This window comes from Podarcis gaigeae (genome assembly GCF_964106915.1).
Source record: "Podarcis gaigeae genome assembly, chromosome: 13".
NCBI classification, from domain to species: Eukaryota; Metazoa; Chordata; class Lepidosauria; order Squamata; family Lacertidae; genus Podarcis; species Podarcis gaigeae.
The window spans coordinates 25,893,048-25,912,090 of record NC_139689.1 but is presented as its reverse complement, the minus strand read 5'-3'; the positions used below and the strand labels follow the sequence as shown (position 1 = coordinate 25,912,090).

The following is a 19,043-nucleotide window of genomic DNA, read 5'->3' as shown; positions in this document are numbered from 1 at the left end:
ATTTCAGTGTTTTACCTTACTCTACTTACATAGCCGCAGATCACAGTGAAGAAAAGTTACAGTGCTCATAGAATTCAAGCAATGGGACTTCAGTTTCATTTTCTGATCACATGTCCCCCCCCCTTCCCCCAGTGTGCTCCATAAGGTCGCTGAACCTCCTAGAGCAGGTTTTGAGGGTGTGTGGGTGCTTCAGGAGAATCTAAGTCCCCATGCACAAGTGTAGTCTCTTCTGTGAGTGGAACAGCAGTGTTGAGTACAACCCATTGTACCTGAGTGCTTTCCATTTCATGGCTAATAGGACCCCTGACCATTAGGTCCAGCCATGACCGACTCTGGGGTTGCAGCTCTCATCTCGCTTTATTGGCCGAGGGAGCTGCCGTACAGCTTCTGGGTCATATGGCCAGCATAACTAAGCCGCTTCTGGCGAACCAGAGCAGCACATGGAAATACCTTTTACTTTCCCGCCGGAGCGGTACCTATTTATCTACTTGCACGTTGACATGCTTCCGAAATGCTTCATGGCTAATAGATGATTGCAATTTGGAGTCCGCTTCACCAAACAGTTCAGATGAGCTGATACTGAAGCATGCTGTATAACATGGTTGGAAGCTCTATGGGTGGTCCCCAGGTTTTAGTGGAATCCGAGTTCCATTGTCCCTGACTGAAATGAAAAATAGTCCACTAATAGTTGGTAAACCAAAGGTTCTTCATCGCAGCCTTAAAAGCTTTGATGCAAGGGGCAAAGAAATTAGTTTGTTACTTTAAAAATAATCTGCATGAATGAGTTCTGGCAGCATCAATAATAGCAATGTGATGGTATTGAACATGTGATGGCTTTTTAAAAAGTGTTGTGCTTTGCTGAGATATAATGTGGCTCTGTACAGTGATAAAACACAACTGGTTATAACTGTAACTGGATCAAGTTTACTCTTTTATGCTTTTTTAAGGAATTCATACAAGTCATCAGAAGCATGGTGGATTATTGACCATGAAGAACTATGTAATGATAGATTTGTTGATATTTAAAGAGCTGCATCATTGACGACAGTTTTTGGTCAACCGCAAAAAAGCATAACACTGCTTCTTTCTTGCACTTTTTTCTCAACATGTACATCTGTACACTAGCAATGTGCATGCACTTGGAGAGAGCGGGGATATATGAGGAAGCTGAAAATGCAACTAAATTGTGTCTACACAGTGCTCATTGAAAGATCGAGAAATATGAAAGTAACCATGGGAGGATTCTTGAATGTACTGGTTTTATTTCCAGGGAGAATGCCAGTTAATTTAGAACTCTGAGAAGGAATTAAGGAAAATTTGGGAACTTCTTTGCCTCCAGTAAGATTATCCTAATTACACTCGAGAAAGTTTCAATGGCTGCTAGTCACAATGGCTTTATCTTACTTCCATTGTCACAGACAGTAATACTATCGGGAAGAGAGCTATTGCATTATTGTCCTGTTTGAAGGCTTCCCGTAGGCTTCTGTTTTGCCACAGTGAAATTAGGATTTTGCACTAGATGGGCCTTTTGTATGCTCCAGCTAGCTCTACTATAATTACCTGATTTAATACATGATTTGTATATATCTTTTCCTTTTCCATACAGGTTAAGCATTCTATGGAACAACTTGGTGAGAACGAGACAAATCTGAATGAGTTCATTCTGGAGGGGTTTTCATATCTTGCTGAACTGCAAATCTTGCTGTTTTTTGTTTTTCTGGTGACATACATAATCACCTTGCTGGGAAACATGCTCATTATTCTGCTCATAAAACTCAACCCTTCTCTTCAGACTCCCATGTACTTCTTCTTAGTGAACCTATCATTCTTAGAAATGTGTTACACCACTAGTGTGGTGCCCCAGATGCTGGTACATTTGTTAACAGAGCATAAAAGGATCTCCCTAGCAAGATGTGCAGCCCAGATGTATGCCTTCGCCATGCTGGGGCTGACAGAATGTTGCCTCTTGGCAGCTATGGCATATGACCGCTATGTTGCCATATGCCATCCATTGCACTACACAGAAATCATGAATCACCAGGTCTGTACACAGCTGGCAGCCGCAGCGTGGATTATTTGCTTATTGGTACAAGTTGCTCAAACAGCATGGATCTTCAGCTTACCTTTCTGTGGTTCCAAACACATCCAACACTTCTTTTGTGATTTCCTACCAGTGATGAAAATGGCATGCACAGATACCTACAAAAATGAGATTCTTGTCATGGTAGTGTCTATTATTTTCATCATGAGTCCTTTCCTGCTGATCATCCTCTCCTACATCTATATAATTTCAACCATCCTCAAACTTCCTTCTGCTAAGGGAAGGAGAAAAGCCTTCTCCACTTGCTCCTCACACCTCATGGTGGTGACACTATTTTTTGGGACAACCCTCTTCACCTACTTAATTCCCAAGTCCAGCTACACTCCGCGGAGCGACCAAATAATTTCTCTTATGTACACAGTTGTCAGTCCATTTTTGAACCCCATAATATATACCCTAAGAAATAAAGAAGTGAAGGGAGCATTTAAGAAGACAGTTTCACGGTTATTCTCTGTACAGAACCCAACAAGTTGAAAATCTGAAGCATGGAGTATGGCAACAAGAACAATAAATAAAAACAGGACATATCATTTTTGATTAAATGGCTGTAAGTATATTGTTATGGTCTAATTTATAACAGTTATTATAGAAATGAACCTGATTCCAACCCAGCAACCTATATTGCCTGTACCTCAGCAATAATTTTGGAGTGATTCTTTGATTTAACCATAAATCTGTACCTTATTTGATGATTAGATTTCTTATACTGTTTGCTATACAGGAACCTCTACAACATGATTAGTTTACTTGTATACTGTATTTTTCCTCTTTAAAGAAACTCATACTCAGAGACTTACTGTATGGAATTTAAACAGAAAAGGGATTTAATTCACAACAAGAATAATAAACAGAAATAATATGGGTGTTGGAAATCTTCAAAGAAACAGCAAACTATACACACACTGAACTCATCAGATGTCACAGGCTTTTCAATAAGTTGGTTAGTGTACAGCTTTGATTTTATTCAGGTACTTAAACTTATCACAGACATGGTACACTTTAGGTTTCAATAACTGGGGATTCTGAAACAGGTTGGTCCTTTCTGTCAGGTGATTTCTGCCAATTATCCTTCCCAAACTTTAGTGGCTAAGCACATGAGTGGTGCTGTGGTCTAAACCACTGAGCCACCTGAGCTTGTCAATCAGAGGGTCTGTGGTTTAAACCTGCATAACAGGGTAAGCTCCTGTTTCTCTGTCCCAGCTTCTGCTACCTAGCAGTGTGAGAGCATACCAGTGCAAGTAGATAAATTTGTACTGCTGCAGCAGGAAGGTAAATTGTGTTTCCATGTGATCTGGCACTCATGGCAGTGTCCTGTTGCAGCAGAAGCGGTTTAGTCATGCTGGCCACATGACCTATAATGCTGTCTGTGGATAAACGATGACACCCTCGGCCTGAAAAGTGACTTCATGGTAGTGAAATTGTTCTTTGGGACAGCCTTATTTGCCTCCATTAGGCCCCAATCCAGCTACACTCTGGTGAGTGACAAAATTATTTATTTTATGAACACTGTAATGATTCCTTATTTAAACCCCATAACATATACCCTAAGAAAAAGAAGTGAATAGAGCATTTGAGAATCAGTTATAAAAATTTTCTCTGCACATGATCCTACCAACAGGACATTTGGCAACAGAATTGGGAACATGCTCATAATTCTGATTGTGAAACTCAGCCATTACCTTCAAACTCCCATGTACTTCTTTCTGGTAAACCATTCTTGGTTAGAAATTGGTTACACCACTATTGTGGTGCCCCAGATGTTGGCACATCTGTAAACAAAGCATAAAAGCATTTCGAAAGCTAGATGTGCAGCTCAGATGTATGCCTTTACCTTCCTGGGGATGACAGAATGCTGCCTCCAGGCAGCCATGGCATATGATCACTATGTTTCAATATGTCATCCATTGCATTACACACTAATCATGAATCACCAAGTATGTACACAGTTGGCAGTCACAGCGTGGATTATTTTCTTCTGGGTTCAAATTGCTCAGACAGCATGGATCTTCAGCTTATCCTTCTGTGGCTCTCAACACATCCAGCACTTCTTTTGTGATATCCTACTAGTGGTGAAAATGGCACTAGTGGTGAAAATGAGATTGCAATCATGGCAGTGACCATTTCTTTCATCATTAGTCCATTCCTACTGATTATCTTCTCCTACGTCTGTATAATTTCAACCATCCTTAAGCTTCCTTCTGCTGAGCAAAGGCGGAACACCTTCTCCACTTGCTCCTCACACCTCACGGTGGTGACATTATTCGTTGGGTCAGGCCTCTTCACCTACTTAATGCCCAAGTCCAGCTACACTTCATGGAGTGACCAAATGAGTGCTCTTATGTACACAGTTGTCACTCCAGCTTTAAATCCCATAATATATACCCTAAGAAATAAAGAGTTGCAGAAGGCATATAATAAAACAAAACCCACAAAACCCAACTAGCTGAATATCTGAAGAATGCAGCATAGAAAAAAGATGAAAAGTAAACACCAAAGACGTAACTGCTGATTAAGGGGATATAAATATTTGATTCAAATGTGGTTCGTGGCTGCATTATTGCAGGAAGCCAACCAGATCCCAACCCAATGCAACCTGGACTGTCTGTATATCAGTGATCATTTGGGAGGGATTCTTGCTTTTAACTATAAATCCACATGTGCATTGATTATTTCTTTTTGCTGACTGTTTGCTGTACAGGAACCTGCTTTTTACATGTGTCTTACATGATTATTCAACAGCTGAGTGTGACGTACACTCAGTAAAAAGGGTTTTTCTGGTGTATTGCTGTCATCCAGTTGACATCTTTTCTCAATAAATCTTATGTATCCATTTACTCACAGACCTAGTTCTGACACACACAAAGTGTGTGTATGACCACATTTTAGATTTTACTAAAATTCTCCCCTGTGGGGAGTATATCCCACACAAACGTTAGGTACCACCCAGGGCCCTACTGCCACTGCAGCCACCAACACCCTCCTTCAGTGATGAGCTTTTGGCACTGAAAAATGTCTTTGTTTCAGCAAGTGTCATTTTGTGGCTACAACTGTGGGTGAGCTCCAGTAGCCAGTGCTCCTCCCACAGCCAGGCTGGAGCTGGGAGTCCACCCTGAATAACTACAGCCATGCTGAACCGCAACTTCCACTCTCTTCAAAGCTGGTCTTCATTTGCCTTAGATTATTATCTAGACTGATGAAAGACTGTGTATAACTCAAGTCCTTGTATAGTGTTCTGGATGCAGCTATTGGTATGCATGCAATGCACTGCATGACCCACTCCATTCATGTTATTCTAATCAAACATGATTACCTAGTCTTTTTTATCTATCCATTCATTTATTTCATAAAATTTATATATTGCTTGGTTGTAGAAAAAAAACCTGAAAGAGGTTTTGAGTCCAGCCCCTTTTACCCACGGGAAATTAGATAGGTGAAATTAAGATTGCATTAAAAAGCTGTATTTTCAATCCCTATAAAAATGTGAGGTTTCTGGAAGTAATTGTAATTTCTTGCATCACCCAAGATTAAATGCATTTTTTTTTTGTTAGCCATTCTAACCCCCACAGATTAGTTAGCAGAAAATTCCCAAATGTATTCCTTCAAAATTCAGTTGCATTGAGAATGAGATCACATATATGAAAATATCTTTGTTTGGTGCATCATTGTGCACCGCTCTGACGCACGAAACAGCAGTTACTTCATTTGTAAAATAAGATTTTATGGGAGTAAGGTATGATTGTTACATCTAAATCAAAGAACTTTTGATCACAACTGACTGTGTTTTAATTCTGGTGTGTGTGTCTGTAATGAAGAGTGACACTTTTATAGCTAGATACTGTCAGGAGAATCTCAACTGTGAGATATTCTATCATCTATCTATCTTTTCATCTATCATCTATCATCTATCTATCTATCATCTATCGTCTATCATATGTATATCTATCTATCTATCTATCTATCTATCATCTATCATCTATCTATCTATCTATCATCTATCATCTATCTATCTATCATCTATCTATCATCTATCTATCTATCATCTATCTATCTATCTATCTATCTATCTATCATCTATCTATCTATCATCTATCTATGTATCTATCTATCATCTATCTATCTATATCTATCTATCTATCATCTATCTATTTATCTATCTATCTATCTATCTATCTATCTATCTATCTATCTATCTATCATCTATCTATCTATCTATCTATCTATCTATCTATCTATCTATCATCTATCTATATCTATCATCTATCGTCTATCATATGTATATCTATCTATCTAATCTATCATCTATCATCTATCTCTATCATCTATCTATCTTCATTTTTATTTTACAACCAAGAAAATTCAAGCCATGAAAGAAATGAAGAAATAATGGAATATAAATGATTCAAATCAAACTAGTGTGTGTTTTTCAGTGTTTTACCTAACTCTACCTACAAAGCCACAGATCACAGTGAAGAAAAGTTACAGTGCTCATAGCATTCAAGCAATGGGACTTCAGTTTCATTTTCTGATCACATCCCCCCCCCCTTCCCCTAGTGTGCTCCATAAGGTTGCTGAACCTCCTAGAGCAGGTTTTGAGGGTGTGTGGGTGCTTCAGGAGAATCTAAGTTCCAATGCACAAGTGTAGTCTCTTCTGTGAGTGGAACAGCAGTGTTGAGTACAACCCATTGTACCTGAGTGCTTTCCATTTCATGGCTAATAGGAGGTTGCAGTTTGAAGACTGCTTCACCAAACAGATCAGATGAGCTTATACTATACGCTGTAAAACATGGGTGGGAGATCTTTGGGTGACCCCCAGGATTTAGTGGAATACGAGTTCCATTTTCTGTGACAGACATGGAAAATAGTCCACTAACAGCTGGAAAACCACAACTTCTCCATCCCAGCCTCAAAAGCTTTGATGCAAGGGGCAAATATATTACTTTATGACTTAAAAAATAATCTGCATGAATGAGTTCTGGCAGCATCAATAATAACAATGTGATGGTATTGAACATGTGATGGCTTTCTTAAAAGTGTTGTGCTTTGTTGAGATATAAAGCGGCTCTGTACCGTAATAAAACACAACTGGTGATAACCTTAATCCAAATGCATGTACATCTGGATCAAGTTTAGTCTTTTATGCTTTTTTAGGAATTCGTATAAGTCATCAGTAGCATTGGTGGATTGTTGACCATGAACTATTATGTAACAATAGATTTGTTAATATTTAAAGAGCTGCATCATTGACCACTGTTTTTGGTCAACAGGGGGGGAGGACATAACATAGCTTCTTTACTGCATCCTTTTTTCTCAACATGTACACCTGTACACTAGCAATGTGGATGCATTTGGAGAGAGCAGGGATATATGAGGAAGCTGAAAATGCAACTAAATTGTTACTACACTGTGCTCATTGAAAGATTGAGAAATATGAAAGTAACCATGGGAGGATTCTTGAATGTACTGGTTTTATTTCCAGGGAGAATGCCAGTTAATTTAGAACTACAAACTCTGAGAAGGAATGTGGGAAAATTTGGGAACTTTTTTGCCTCCAGGAATATTATACTAATGACTGCTAGCCATCTTACTTTCATAGTCACAGAAATAAATCCTCATTAGGGAGAGAGCTATTGCATTATTATCCTGTTTGAGGGCTTCATGTAGGCTTCTGTAGGTGAGATTAGGATCATCCACTAGATGGGTCTTTAGGATGCTCCAGGTGCCTCTACTATGATTACCACATTTAATTAATTATCTGTATTTGTCATTTCCTTTTCCTTTTCCACACAGGATAAGCATTCTATGGAAAAACTAGGTGAGAACCAGACCAATCTGAATGAGTTCATTCTGGAGGGGTTTTCATATCTTGCTGAACTGCAAATCTTGCTGTTTTTTGTTTTTCTGGTGACATACATAATCACCTTGCTGGGAAACACGCTCATTATTCTGCTCATAAAACTCAACCCTTCACTTCAGACTCCCATGTACTTCTTTTTGGTAAACCTATCATTCTTAGAAATGTGTTACACCACTAGTGTGGTGCCGCAGATGCTGGTACATTTGTTAACAGAGCATAAAAGGATCTCCCTAGCAAGATGTGCAGCCCAGATGTATGCCTTCACCATCCTGGGGCTGACAGAATGTTGCCTCTTGGCAGCTATGGCATATGACCGCTATGTTGCCATATGCCATCCATTGCACTACACAGTAATCATGAACCGCCGGGTATGTGCACAGCTTGCAGCTGCATCATGGATTACTTGCATCTCAGTAGAAATTGCTCAAACAACATGGATATTCAGCTTACCCTTCTGTGGTTCTAAACACATCCAGCACTTCTTCTGCGATATCCTACCAGTGGTGAAAATGGCATGCACAGACACCTCCAAAAATGAGATTCTTGTCATGGCAGTGTCTACTATTTTCATCATGAGTCCTTTCCTACTGATCATCCTCTCCTACATCCGTATAATTTCAACCATCCTCAAACTTCCTTCTGCCAAGGGAAGGAGAAAAGCCTTCTCCACTTGCTCCTCACACCTCATGGTGGTGACACTATTTTTTGGGACAGCCCTCTTCACCTACTTAATACCCAAGTCCAGCTACACTCCGCGAAGTGACCAAATGATTTCTCTTATGTACACAGTTGTCAGTCCATTTTTGAACCCCATAATATATACCCTAAGAAATAAAGAAGTGAAGGGAGCATTTAAGAAGACAGTTTCACAGTTGTTCTCTGTACAGAACCCAACAAATTGAAAATATGAACCATGGAGTATGGCAACAAGAAAAATCAATAAGCACAGAACATATCATTGGTGATTAAGCGTCTGTAAGTATATTGTTAAGGTCTAACTCATAACAGAGTTATTGCAGAAATGAACCTGATTCCAACCTAGCAATCTATATTGCCTGTACCTCAGCAATAATTTTGGAGTGATTCTTTGGTTTAACCATAAATCTGTAACTTCTTTGATTATTAGATTTCTTATACTGTTTGCTGTACAGGAACCTCTACAGCATGATTACTTTACTTCTACTTTTAATGTATTTTTCCTCTTTAAAAAAACTCATACTCGGAGACTTGCTGTATGGAATTTAAACAGAAAAAGGATTTAATTTACAACAAGAATAATAAACAGAAATAATACAGGAGTTGGAAATCTTCAAAGAAACAGCAAACTATACACACACTGAGCTCATCAGATGTCTCAGGTTGTTTAGTGTACAGCTTTGATTTTCTTCAGTTACTTAAACTTATCACAGACATGGTACAATTTAGGTTTCAATAACTGGAGAGTCTGATACAGGTTGGTACTTTCTGTCACGTGAGTTCTAATTTGCCAATTATCCTTCAGATTCCCAACCTTGAGAAATCTCTAGTAGACTTAGCAGCTAGGCACATGGGTGGAACTGTGGTCTAAACCACTGAGCCTCTTTGGCTTGTCAATCGGAAGGTGTGCAGTTTGAACCTGCATAACAGGGTGAGCTCCCGTTGCTCTGTCCCTGTTTCTGCTAACCTAGCAGTGTAAGAGCATACCACTGCAAGTAGATAAATTTGTACTGCTGCAGCAGGAAGGTAAATGGTGTTTCCATGTGCTCTGGCACTCGTGACAGTGTCCCGTTGCAGCAGAAGCAGTTAAGTCATGCTGGCCACATGACCCAGAAAGATGTCTGTGGATAAACGATGATGCCATTGGCATGAAAAGCGAGCTGAGTGTGCACCCCATAGTCACCTTTGACTGGACTTAACCATCAGGGGTCCTTTACCTTTTACCTAGTAGAATTAGTATAAAAGACCAGGGAATCAGCACTCATTAATGTTCTAACTAGTTTGGGATTATTCTTCTCTCACTGGAAGATACATCCTCTTCCTACTGAAATGAGTAGATCATTCTCTCACAACTCCACTACTCCTATACTAAAATTCAGCTTTCCAATTCTCGCATTTCTGTATACTCTTCAAAGACAATAACCTCTATCTTTCAATCTAACTCAGCTCAGAGACTGCCTTCTCTGTAGGCAGTAAATATATTTTCTGTAGGCAGTAGGCTGTAAATATTCCTTCAGAGTGGTTTTCACACAACTCAAGAGGTACTACTGTCGACCAACCCAATGCCAGGAACTAATTTTGGACAGCACTTATTCTATGATATCCCTCCACTAGTAAAAATGGTATGAATAGAGACCTCCAAATATGAAGTTGCTGTCCATTCTTGCTGATCACTGTGTCCTACATCCATATGATCTGGGCTACCCTTAAATTTCATTCTGATCCTTACACTTCATGGTAGTGAAATTATTCTATGGGACAGCCTTTTTTGCCTACATTAGGCCCCTGTCCAGCTACACGCTGGTGAGTGACAAAATTATTTATTTTATGAACACTGTAGTGATTCCCTCGTTAAATCCCATAACATATACCCTAAGAAAAAGAAGAAGTGAATAGAGCATTTGAGAATCAGTTATAAAAAATTTCTCTGCACATGATCCAACCAACTGAACATTTGGCAACAGAGTTGGGAACATGCTCATAATTCTGAAACTCAACCATTACCTTCAAACTCTCTTGTACTTCTTATTGGAAAACCTTTCTTTCTTAGAAATTGGTTATACCACTATTATGGGGCCCCAGATGTTGGCACATATGTTAAAAAAGCATAAAAGCCTTTCCAAAGCTAGATGTGCAGCCCAGGTGTATGCCTTCAACATCCTGGGGCTGACAGAATGTTGCCTCCTGGCAGCTATGGCATATGACCGCTATGTTGCCATATGCCACCCATTGCACTACACAGCAATCATGAATCACCAAGTCTATACAAAGTTGGCAGCCACAGCGTGGATTATTTGCTTCTTAGTACAAGTTGCTCAAACAGCATGGATCTTCAGCTTACCCTTCTGTGGCTGTCAACATATCCAGCACTTCTTTTGTGATATCCTACCAGTTGTGAAGATGACATGCACAGATACCTACAAAAATGAGATTGCTGTCATGGCAGTGATCATCTCTTTCATCATGAGTCCATTCCTACTGATTATCCTTTCCTACACCCGTATAATTTCAACCATCCTTAAGATTCCTTCTGCTGAGCTAAGGCAGAAAGCCTTCTCCATTTGCTCCTCACACCTCACGGTGGTGACATTATTCTTTGGGTCAGGCCTCTTCGCTTACTTAATTCCCAAGACTAGCTACACTTCACAGAGTGACCAAATGAGTGCTCTTATGTACACAGTTGCCACTCCGGTTTTAAATTCCATAATATATGCCCTAAGAAATAAAGAAGTGCAGAAGGCAGATAAGAAAACAATTGCAAGGGTCTTCTCTCCACAAAACCCAACTAGCTGAACATCTGAAGAATGGAGCATAGAAGAAAAGTAAACAACAAAGACGTAACTACTGATTAAGGGGATGTAAATATTTCATTCAAATGCAGCTCGTGGCTGCATTATTGCAGGAAGCCAACCAGATCCCAACCCAATGCACCTTGGACTGTCTGTATATCAGTGATCATTTGGGAGGGATTCTTGCTTTTAACTATAAATCTACATGTGCTTTGATTATTTCTTTTTGTAGACTGTTTGCTGTACTGGAACCTGCTTTTTACATGTGTCTTATATGATTATTAAACAGCTAAGTCTGATGCACATTCAGTAACATTGGTTGTTCTGGTTTATTGCTGTCATCCAGTTGACATCTTTTCTCAACAAATTTTAGGTATTCATTTACTCACAGACCCAATTCTGACACACACAAAGTTTGTGTATGACCACGTTTTAGATTTTACTAAAATTCTCCCCTGTGGGGAAGGCGGTGGGGAGTATCTCCCACACACATTAGGTGCCACACAAGGCCCTACTGCCACTGCAGCCCCCAACACCCTCCTTCACTGATGAGATTTTGGCAGTGAAAACTGTCTTTGTTTCAGCAAGTGTCATTTTGTAGCTACAACTGTGGGTGAGCTACAGCAGCCAGTGCTCCTCCCACAGCCAGGCTGGAGCTGGGAGGCCACCCCAAATAACTACAGCCAAGTTGAACTGCAACTTCCACTCCCTCCAAAGTTGGTCTTCATTTGCCTTAGATTATTATCTAGACTGATGAAGGACTGTGTATAACACAAGTGCCTGTATAGTGTTCTGGATGCAGCTGTTGGTATGCATACAATGCACTGCACGACCCATGTTATTCTAATCTAAACATGTTATTCTTATCAAACATGGCTACCTAGTCTTTTTTATCCATCCATTCATTTATTTCATAAAATTTATATACTGCTTGGTTGTAGAAAAAACCTGAAAGGGGTTTTGAGTCCAGCCCCTTTTACCCACAGGAAATTAGATGGGTGAAATTTAGATTGCATTGAAAAGCTGTATTTTCAATTACTTTAAAAATGGGAGGTTTCTGGAAGTAACTGTAATTTTGTGTGTCACCCAAGGATTAAATGCATTTATTTATTTTTTGTTGCCTATTCTTACCCCCATGGATTAATTAGCAGAAAATTCCCAAATGTATTCCTTCAAAATTCAGTTGACTCATAAATGAGATCACATATATGAAAATATCTTTGTTTGGTGCATTATTGTGCACCGCTCTGAAGCACAAAACAGCAGTTACTTCTTTTGCAAAGTAAGATTTTTGGAGAGTAAGGTATGATTGTTACATCTAAATCAAAGAACTTTTGATTACGATTGACTGTGTGTTTTAATTCTGGTATGTGTGTCTCTGTGTAGTGAAGAGAGACACATTTATAGCTAAATATTGTTAGGAGAATCTCAACTGTGAGATATTCTATCATCTATCTATCTCTATCATCTATCTATCTTCATTTTTATTTTACAACCAAGAAAATTCAAGCCATGAAAGAAATGAAGAAATAAAGGAATATAAACGATTCAAATCAAACTAGCGTGTGTTTTTCAGTGTTTTACCTTACTCTACCTACAAAGCCACAGATCACAGTGAAGAAAAGTTACAGTGCTCATAGCATTCAAGCAATGGAACTTCAGTTTCATTTTCTGATCACATGTCCCCCCTTCCCCCAGAGTGCTCCATAAGGTCGCTAAACCTACTAGAGCAGATTTTGAGGGTGTGTGGGTGCTTCAGGAGAATCTAAGTTCCCATGCACAAGTGGAATCTCTTCTGTGAGTGGACGAGCAGTGTTGAGTACAACCCATTGTATCTGAGTGCTTTCTATTTCATGGCTAATAGGAGGTTGCAGTTTGAAGACTGCTTCACCAAATAGATCAGCTGATGCTGAAGAACAGTGTAAAACGGGTGGGATATATGTGGGTAGCCCCAAGGTTTTAGTGGAATCCGAGTTCCATTGTCCATGGCTGACATGGAAAATAGTCCACTAACAGCTGGAAAACCACAAGTTCTTCATCCCAGCCTTAAAAGCTTTGATAGAAGGGGGCAAAGAAATTAATTTGTGACTTTAAAAATAATCTACATGAATGAGTTCTGGCAGCATCAGTAATAACAATGTGATGGTATTGAAGATGTGATGGCTTTTTAAAAAGTGTTGTGCTTTGCTGAGATATAATGTGGCTCTGTACAGTGATAAAACACAACTGGTGATAATCTTAATCCAAATGCATGTACAACTGGATGAAGTTTACTCTTTTATGCTTTTTAGGAATTCATACAAGTCATCAGAAGCTTTGGTGGATTGTTGACCATGAACAATTATGGACACTCTTCCTTAATTCATAGTAAAATAAAAAGAGTTAAGAGAATCGACTTGTGCATATCTGTGTGCTTCCTATTGCACATTTCTGAATAAGCATTAATAATTTACAGTATTTTGTGTGTGTGTGCTTATCAGCAGCTCTTCTGGATTGTTTTCATTTGAGGTGATATTCAGTCACATACAGGAAAATTCAAGTTGCACAATTATAGTTGATTGGGAGGTATTGACAACAAAGTGATCCAAGGTGAGTTCCTCTCCAAATCTGAGCCCCATGTAATAACTATGCTAGGGGCTTAGCTTTACACACTTCAAGTACTGATGGTATGTGATTGCCACATGTGTATGGGGAAAACATGTCAGAATTTTGGCAATTTGAGACACTTTTTCCATTGCATATTTCTGTTATGCTCCCCATGACCCTGTTGACTGGAGAGAAGGCCAAGGTATTTAAAGACTTGAACTTGTTTGATCAACTGATTTTCCATCTACCATCAATGGGCCCTATAGTTTCTTGGAAACACCATGAGTTTAGTTTTCTTATAATTCACAGCCAGCTGTTCTCTTTGGCAGTATCCTGAGGATGCCCTCACCAATCTTTTTAGGCCCACTTTTGTTTGAGATAGAAGTACTGCATCATTTGCATATAAGAATATAGAGATGGCATTTGTGGCTACTTTAGGGGCATGATACTCTGGAGATGTTAAACTCCAGACAATATCATTTATATATAAATTAAACAATGTGGGAGATAGGATACAACCTTTGCTTAACTCCCTTTGTGGCTGGTACGAATCCTGTGAGCTGCCCATTTGTAGAGCAATGCACGTTCAACACAGTGTTTTTATATCGCCATTTAATCCAGAACAATAATCTTTTATCTATACTTGAAGAGTTCAATTTACCTCACAGTCTTACTTGAGAGATTGAATTGAATGCAGCTTTCAAATCAATGAAATCTGCATTCAGCACACTACCTTTCAGGGGGGAAAGCCCATTAATTAAGAAATCCAAACTCTGAGAAGGAATTTGTAAAAATGTGGTATAATTTTTGCCTCCAGACCAATCACATTCAAGAAATTTTCAATGGCTGCTAGTCATAATGGCTTTATCTTACTTCCATTGTCACAGACAGTAATCCTCATTTGTCCTGTTTGGGGGTTTCCTGTAGGCTGCTGTTTTGCCATGGTGAGAATAGGATTATGCACTAGATGGGCCTTTTGGATGCTCCAGCTAGCTCTACTATAATTACCTAATTTGATTAATGATCTGTATATGTCTTTTCCTTTTCCATACAGGATAAGCATTCTATGGAAAAACTAGGTGAGAACCAGACCAATCTGAATGAGTTCATTCTGGAGGGGTTTTCATATCTTGCTGAACTGCAAATCTTGCTGTTTTTTGTTTTTCTGGTGACATACATAATCACCTTGCTGGGAAACATGCTCATTATTCTGCTCATAAAACTCAACCCTTCTCTTCAGACTCCCATGTACTTCTTCTTAGTGAACCTATCATTCTTAGAAATGTGTTACACCACTAGTGTGGTGCCCCAGATGCTGGTACATCTGTTAACAGAGCATAAAATAATATCCCTAGCAAGATGTGCAGCCCAGATGTATGCCTTCGCCATGCTGGGGCTGACAGAATGTTGCCTCTTGGCAGCTATGGCCTATGATCGCTATGTTGCCATATGCCACCCATTGCACTACACAATAATCATGAACACCCGGGTATGTGTACAGCTTGCAGCTGCATCATGGATTTCTTGCATCTCAGTAGAAATTGCTCAAACAGCATGGAACTTCAGTTTACCCTTCTGTGGTTCTAAACACATCCAGCACTTCTTCTGCGATATCCTACCAGTGGTGAAAATGGCATGCACAGACACCACTAAAAATGAGATTGTTGTCATGGCAGTGTCTATGATTTTCATCATGAGTCCTTTCCTGCTGATCATCATCTCCTACATCTGTATAATTTCAACCATCCTCAAACTTCCTTCTGCCAAGGGAAGGAGAAAAGCCTTCTCCACTTGCTCCTCACACCTCATGGTGGTGACACTATTTTTTGGGACAGCCCTCTTCACCTACTTAATACCCAAGTCCAGCTACACTCCACGAAGTGACCAAATGATTTCTCTTATGTACACAGTTGTCAGTCCATTTTTGAACCCCATAATATATACCCTAAGAAATAAAGAAGTGAAGGGAGCATTTAAGAAGACAGTTTCACGGTTATTCTCTGTACAGAACCCAACAAGTTGAAAATCTGAAGCATGGAGTATGGCAACAAGAAAAATAAAAATCAACAAACATAGGACATATCATTAGAGGTTAAGGGGCTTTAAGTATATTGTTAAGGTCTAATTTATAACAGTTATTACAGAAATAAGCCTGATTCCAACCTAAATTGCCTGTACCTCAGCAATACTTTTGGAGTGATTCTTTGGGTTAAGCATAAATCTATACCTGCTTTGATTATTAGTTTTCTTAATACTGTTTGCTGTACAGGAACCTGTACAGCATGATTAGTAGACTTCGACTTGTAGTTTCTTTTTCCCCTTTAAAAAACCCTCATACTTGGAGACTTACTGTATGGAATTTAAACAGAAAAAGGATTTCATTCACAACAAGAATGGTAAACAGAAATACCATGGGATTTGGAAATCTTCAAAGAAACAGCAAACTATATACACACTGAACTCATTAGATGTCAAAGACTGTTCAAAAAGTTGCTGGGTGTACAGCTTTGATTTTCTTCAGTTACTTAAACTAATCACAGGCATGGTACAGTTTAGCTTTCAATAACTTGGTACTGAAACAGGTTGGTACTTTCTGTCAGGCGAGTTCTAATCTGCCAATTATCCTTCATATTCCCAACCTTTAGAGATCTCTAGTAGACTTAGTGGTTAGGCATGTGGGTGGAACTGTGGTCTAAACCACTGAGCCTCTTGGGCTTGTCAATGAGAAGATCTGCAGTTTGAATCCACACAACACGGTGAGCTCCCATTGCTCTGTCCCAGCTTCTGCTAACCTAGCAGTGCGAGAGTGTACCACTGCAAGTAGATAAATAGGTACCGCTGCAGCAGGAAGGTAAATGGTGTTTCCATCCACTCTTGCACTCATCACAGGGTCCCATTGAGCCAGAAGCACTTTAGTCATGCTGGCCAAATGACCTGGAAAGCTGTCTGTGGACAGACGACAACTCCATCGGCCTGAAAAGTGAGATGAGCGCCCCCCCCCCACCATTGACTGAACTTAACCATCCAGGGGTCTTTTACCTTTTACCTAGTAGATTTAGTATATCAGACGAGGGAATCAGCACTCATTCCACTTCTAACTGTAACAAAATAAAACAATTCCTTCCAGTAGCACCTTAGAGACCAACAAAGTTTGTTATTGGTATGAGCTTTCATGTGCATGCACACTACTTCAGATACATCTTTAGATACTTCTAATTGGTTTGGGATTATTCTTCTCTCACTAGAAGATACATCCTTGTCCTACTGAACTGAGGTTTAAGTGGAGCATTCCCTCACGACTCCATTACTCCTATACTAAAATTCAGCTTTCCAGTTCTCACATTTCTGTATACTCTTAAAAGACAATAACAACTATCTTTCAATCTAACTCCCAGCTCAGAGACTGCCTTCTCTGGCTGTAAATATTCCTTCATAATGGTTTTCACACAACTCAGAGGTACTACTGTTGACCTGCCCAATGCCATGAACTAGTTCTGTGTAACACTTATTCTGTGATATCCCACCACTAGTGAAAATGTTATGCATAGACACCTCCAATATGAAATTGCTGTTCATTCTTGCTGATCATTGTCTCCTAAATCCATATGATTTGGGCTACCCTTAAATTTCATTCTGCTCCTCATACTTCATGATAGTGAAATTATTCTATGGGACAGCCTTTTTTGTCTACATTAGGCCCCAATCCAGCTGCACTCCAGAGAGTGACAAAATTATTTATTTTATGAAAACTGTAGTGACTCCTTCTTTAAACCCCACAATATATACCCTAAGAAAAAAGCAGGGAAGGGAGCATTTGAGAATCAGATATAAAACTCTTCTCTGCACATGATCCAATCAACTGAACATTTGGCAACAGAATACAAAGAAATCACAGTAAAATAGGATTCCCCTATTCTCATCAGAAAAAATGTTGATAGGTATGAAATCATGACTGTTGATTAAGGGACTAACTATACTATTAAGCACTAACTCATAACAAATTTATCACAAAAAGCCTTTCTGATTTTATGAAGCTAAAAGAAAAAAAAGTTTTATATTGTAATTTCATTGAAATTAAGATATTTGAAAACTCATTTTAATAAATATTAATTATACATTTAATCATAGGCATGTGGCTGATCATCTAAAGAGGAGCGGTAAACTGTTTCTGGCTGGCACAAGTTTACAGGAAGGCTGAATGTTTCATATAATATTCCTGGTTTAGAAAGACAGATAGCTGGGAGAACACCTCATTGTCTATTGTTAATTGTTTTTAACACCTATATAAACCCACCACTAGGGATGAAAGAGAAATTTTATCCACGTACCAGATAATCACAAACTGACTGAATTACTTTCTGGAACAATACATATGTTGTAACATAGCCATCCTTGAAGTTTGTTCCTCAATTTCATAACTTGTTGAAGCACAGTAAGGTGTATAAAAGATCTACATAAAATACAGATATTAGCGAAAACAACATACAAACATGTAATGTATACCGGAAAATTGTTTTACAAAATGTTGCATAATAGGAAATACTCATATTAAAATGCTGGTGAATTTTCATGAATAGTTAAAAAATGCATACTAATGGGAATTTAAGTTTTTTGGGGGGCATGAGAAACTTTGAGGAACTGAAATTGCGTGTTGAGGTCCCCAAGCCACCCCTCTAAATAATTCACAATTCACACAGAATTTTTATTTAAGGTTTTTGGCATAATTGTGGCCACAACTTTATTAAAATACAAAATGTGAGTGGTTGCTTAGGCATTGGTTACAACTATCTGTCCCCGCCTAGGGACAGAACTGACATCCGTAACCCTGCAAAAGTCAGTAAGGGAAAACATTTCTATGGAGCGAATGGAGCTGGGTGCCAGACCCTCACATCTCCCCAATTGTTCCCAGGGCCTCTTGCGTGGCCCAAGCCCCTTGTGAGGGATTCGGACAAAAGCATGGTGAGCCCCTGGATTCCTTTAACGGAATACCTGTGCAGCACCAGCATTGGAGGGGCAG

At 39.2% G+C, this 19,043-nt stretch overlaps 3 protein-coding genes across 3 annotated transcripts; all 3 read left to right on the top strand.

Moving 5' to 3' along the window:
- Nucleotides 1–1,618: 1,618 nt before the first annotated feature.
- LOC310830815 (olfactory receptor 10AG1-like) lies at nucleotides 1,619–2,575 on the top strand (the record flags this gene model as incomplete). Its single annotated transcript, XM_083710650.1, has 1 exon — nucleotides 1,619–2,575. The coding sequence occupies one exon, from the start codon at nucleotides 1,619–1,621 to the stop codon at nucleotides 2,573–2,575; it is 957 nt and encodes a 318-aa protein (XP_083566776.1).
- A 5,325-nt stretch (nucleotides 2,576–7,900) lies between these two features.
- LOC310830814 (olfactory receptor 10C1-like) lies at nucleotides 7,901–8,857 on the top strand (the record flags this gene model as incomplete). Its single annotated transcript, XM_083710649.1, has 1 exon — nucleotides 7,901–8,857. The coding sequence occupies one exon, from the start codon at nucleotides 7,901–7,903 to the stop codon at nucleotides 8,855–8,857; it is 957 nt and encodes a 318-aa protein (XP_083566775.1).
- Nucleotides 8,858–14,198: 5,341 nt separating this feature from the next.
- LOC310830813 (olfactory receptor 10A7-like) lies at nucleotides 14,199–16,049 on the top strand (the record flags this gene model as incomplete). The annotated part of the gene is made up of 2 exons (XM_083710648.1): nucleotides 14,199–14,228; nucleotides 15,081–16,049. The coding sequence occupies 2 exons, from the start codon at nucleotides 14,199–14,201 to the stop codon at nucleotides 16,047–16,049; spliced, it is 999 nt and encodes a 332-aa protein (XP_083566774.1).
- Nucleotides 16,050–19,043: the final 2,994 nt, after the last annotated feature.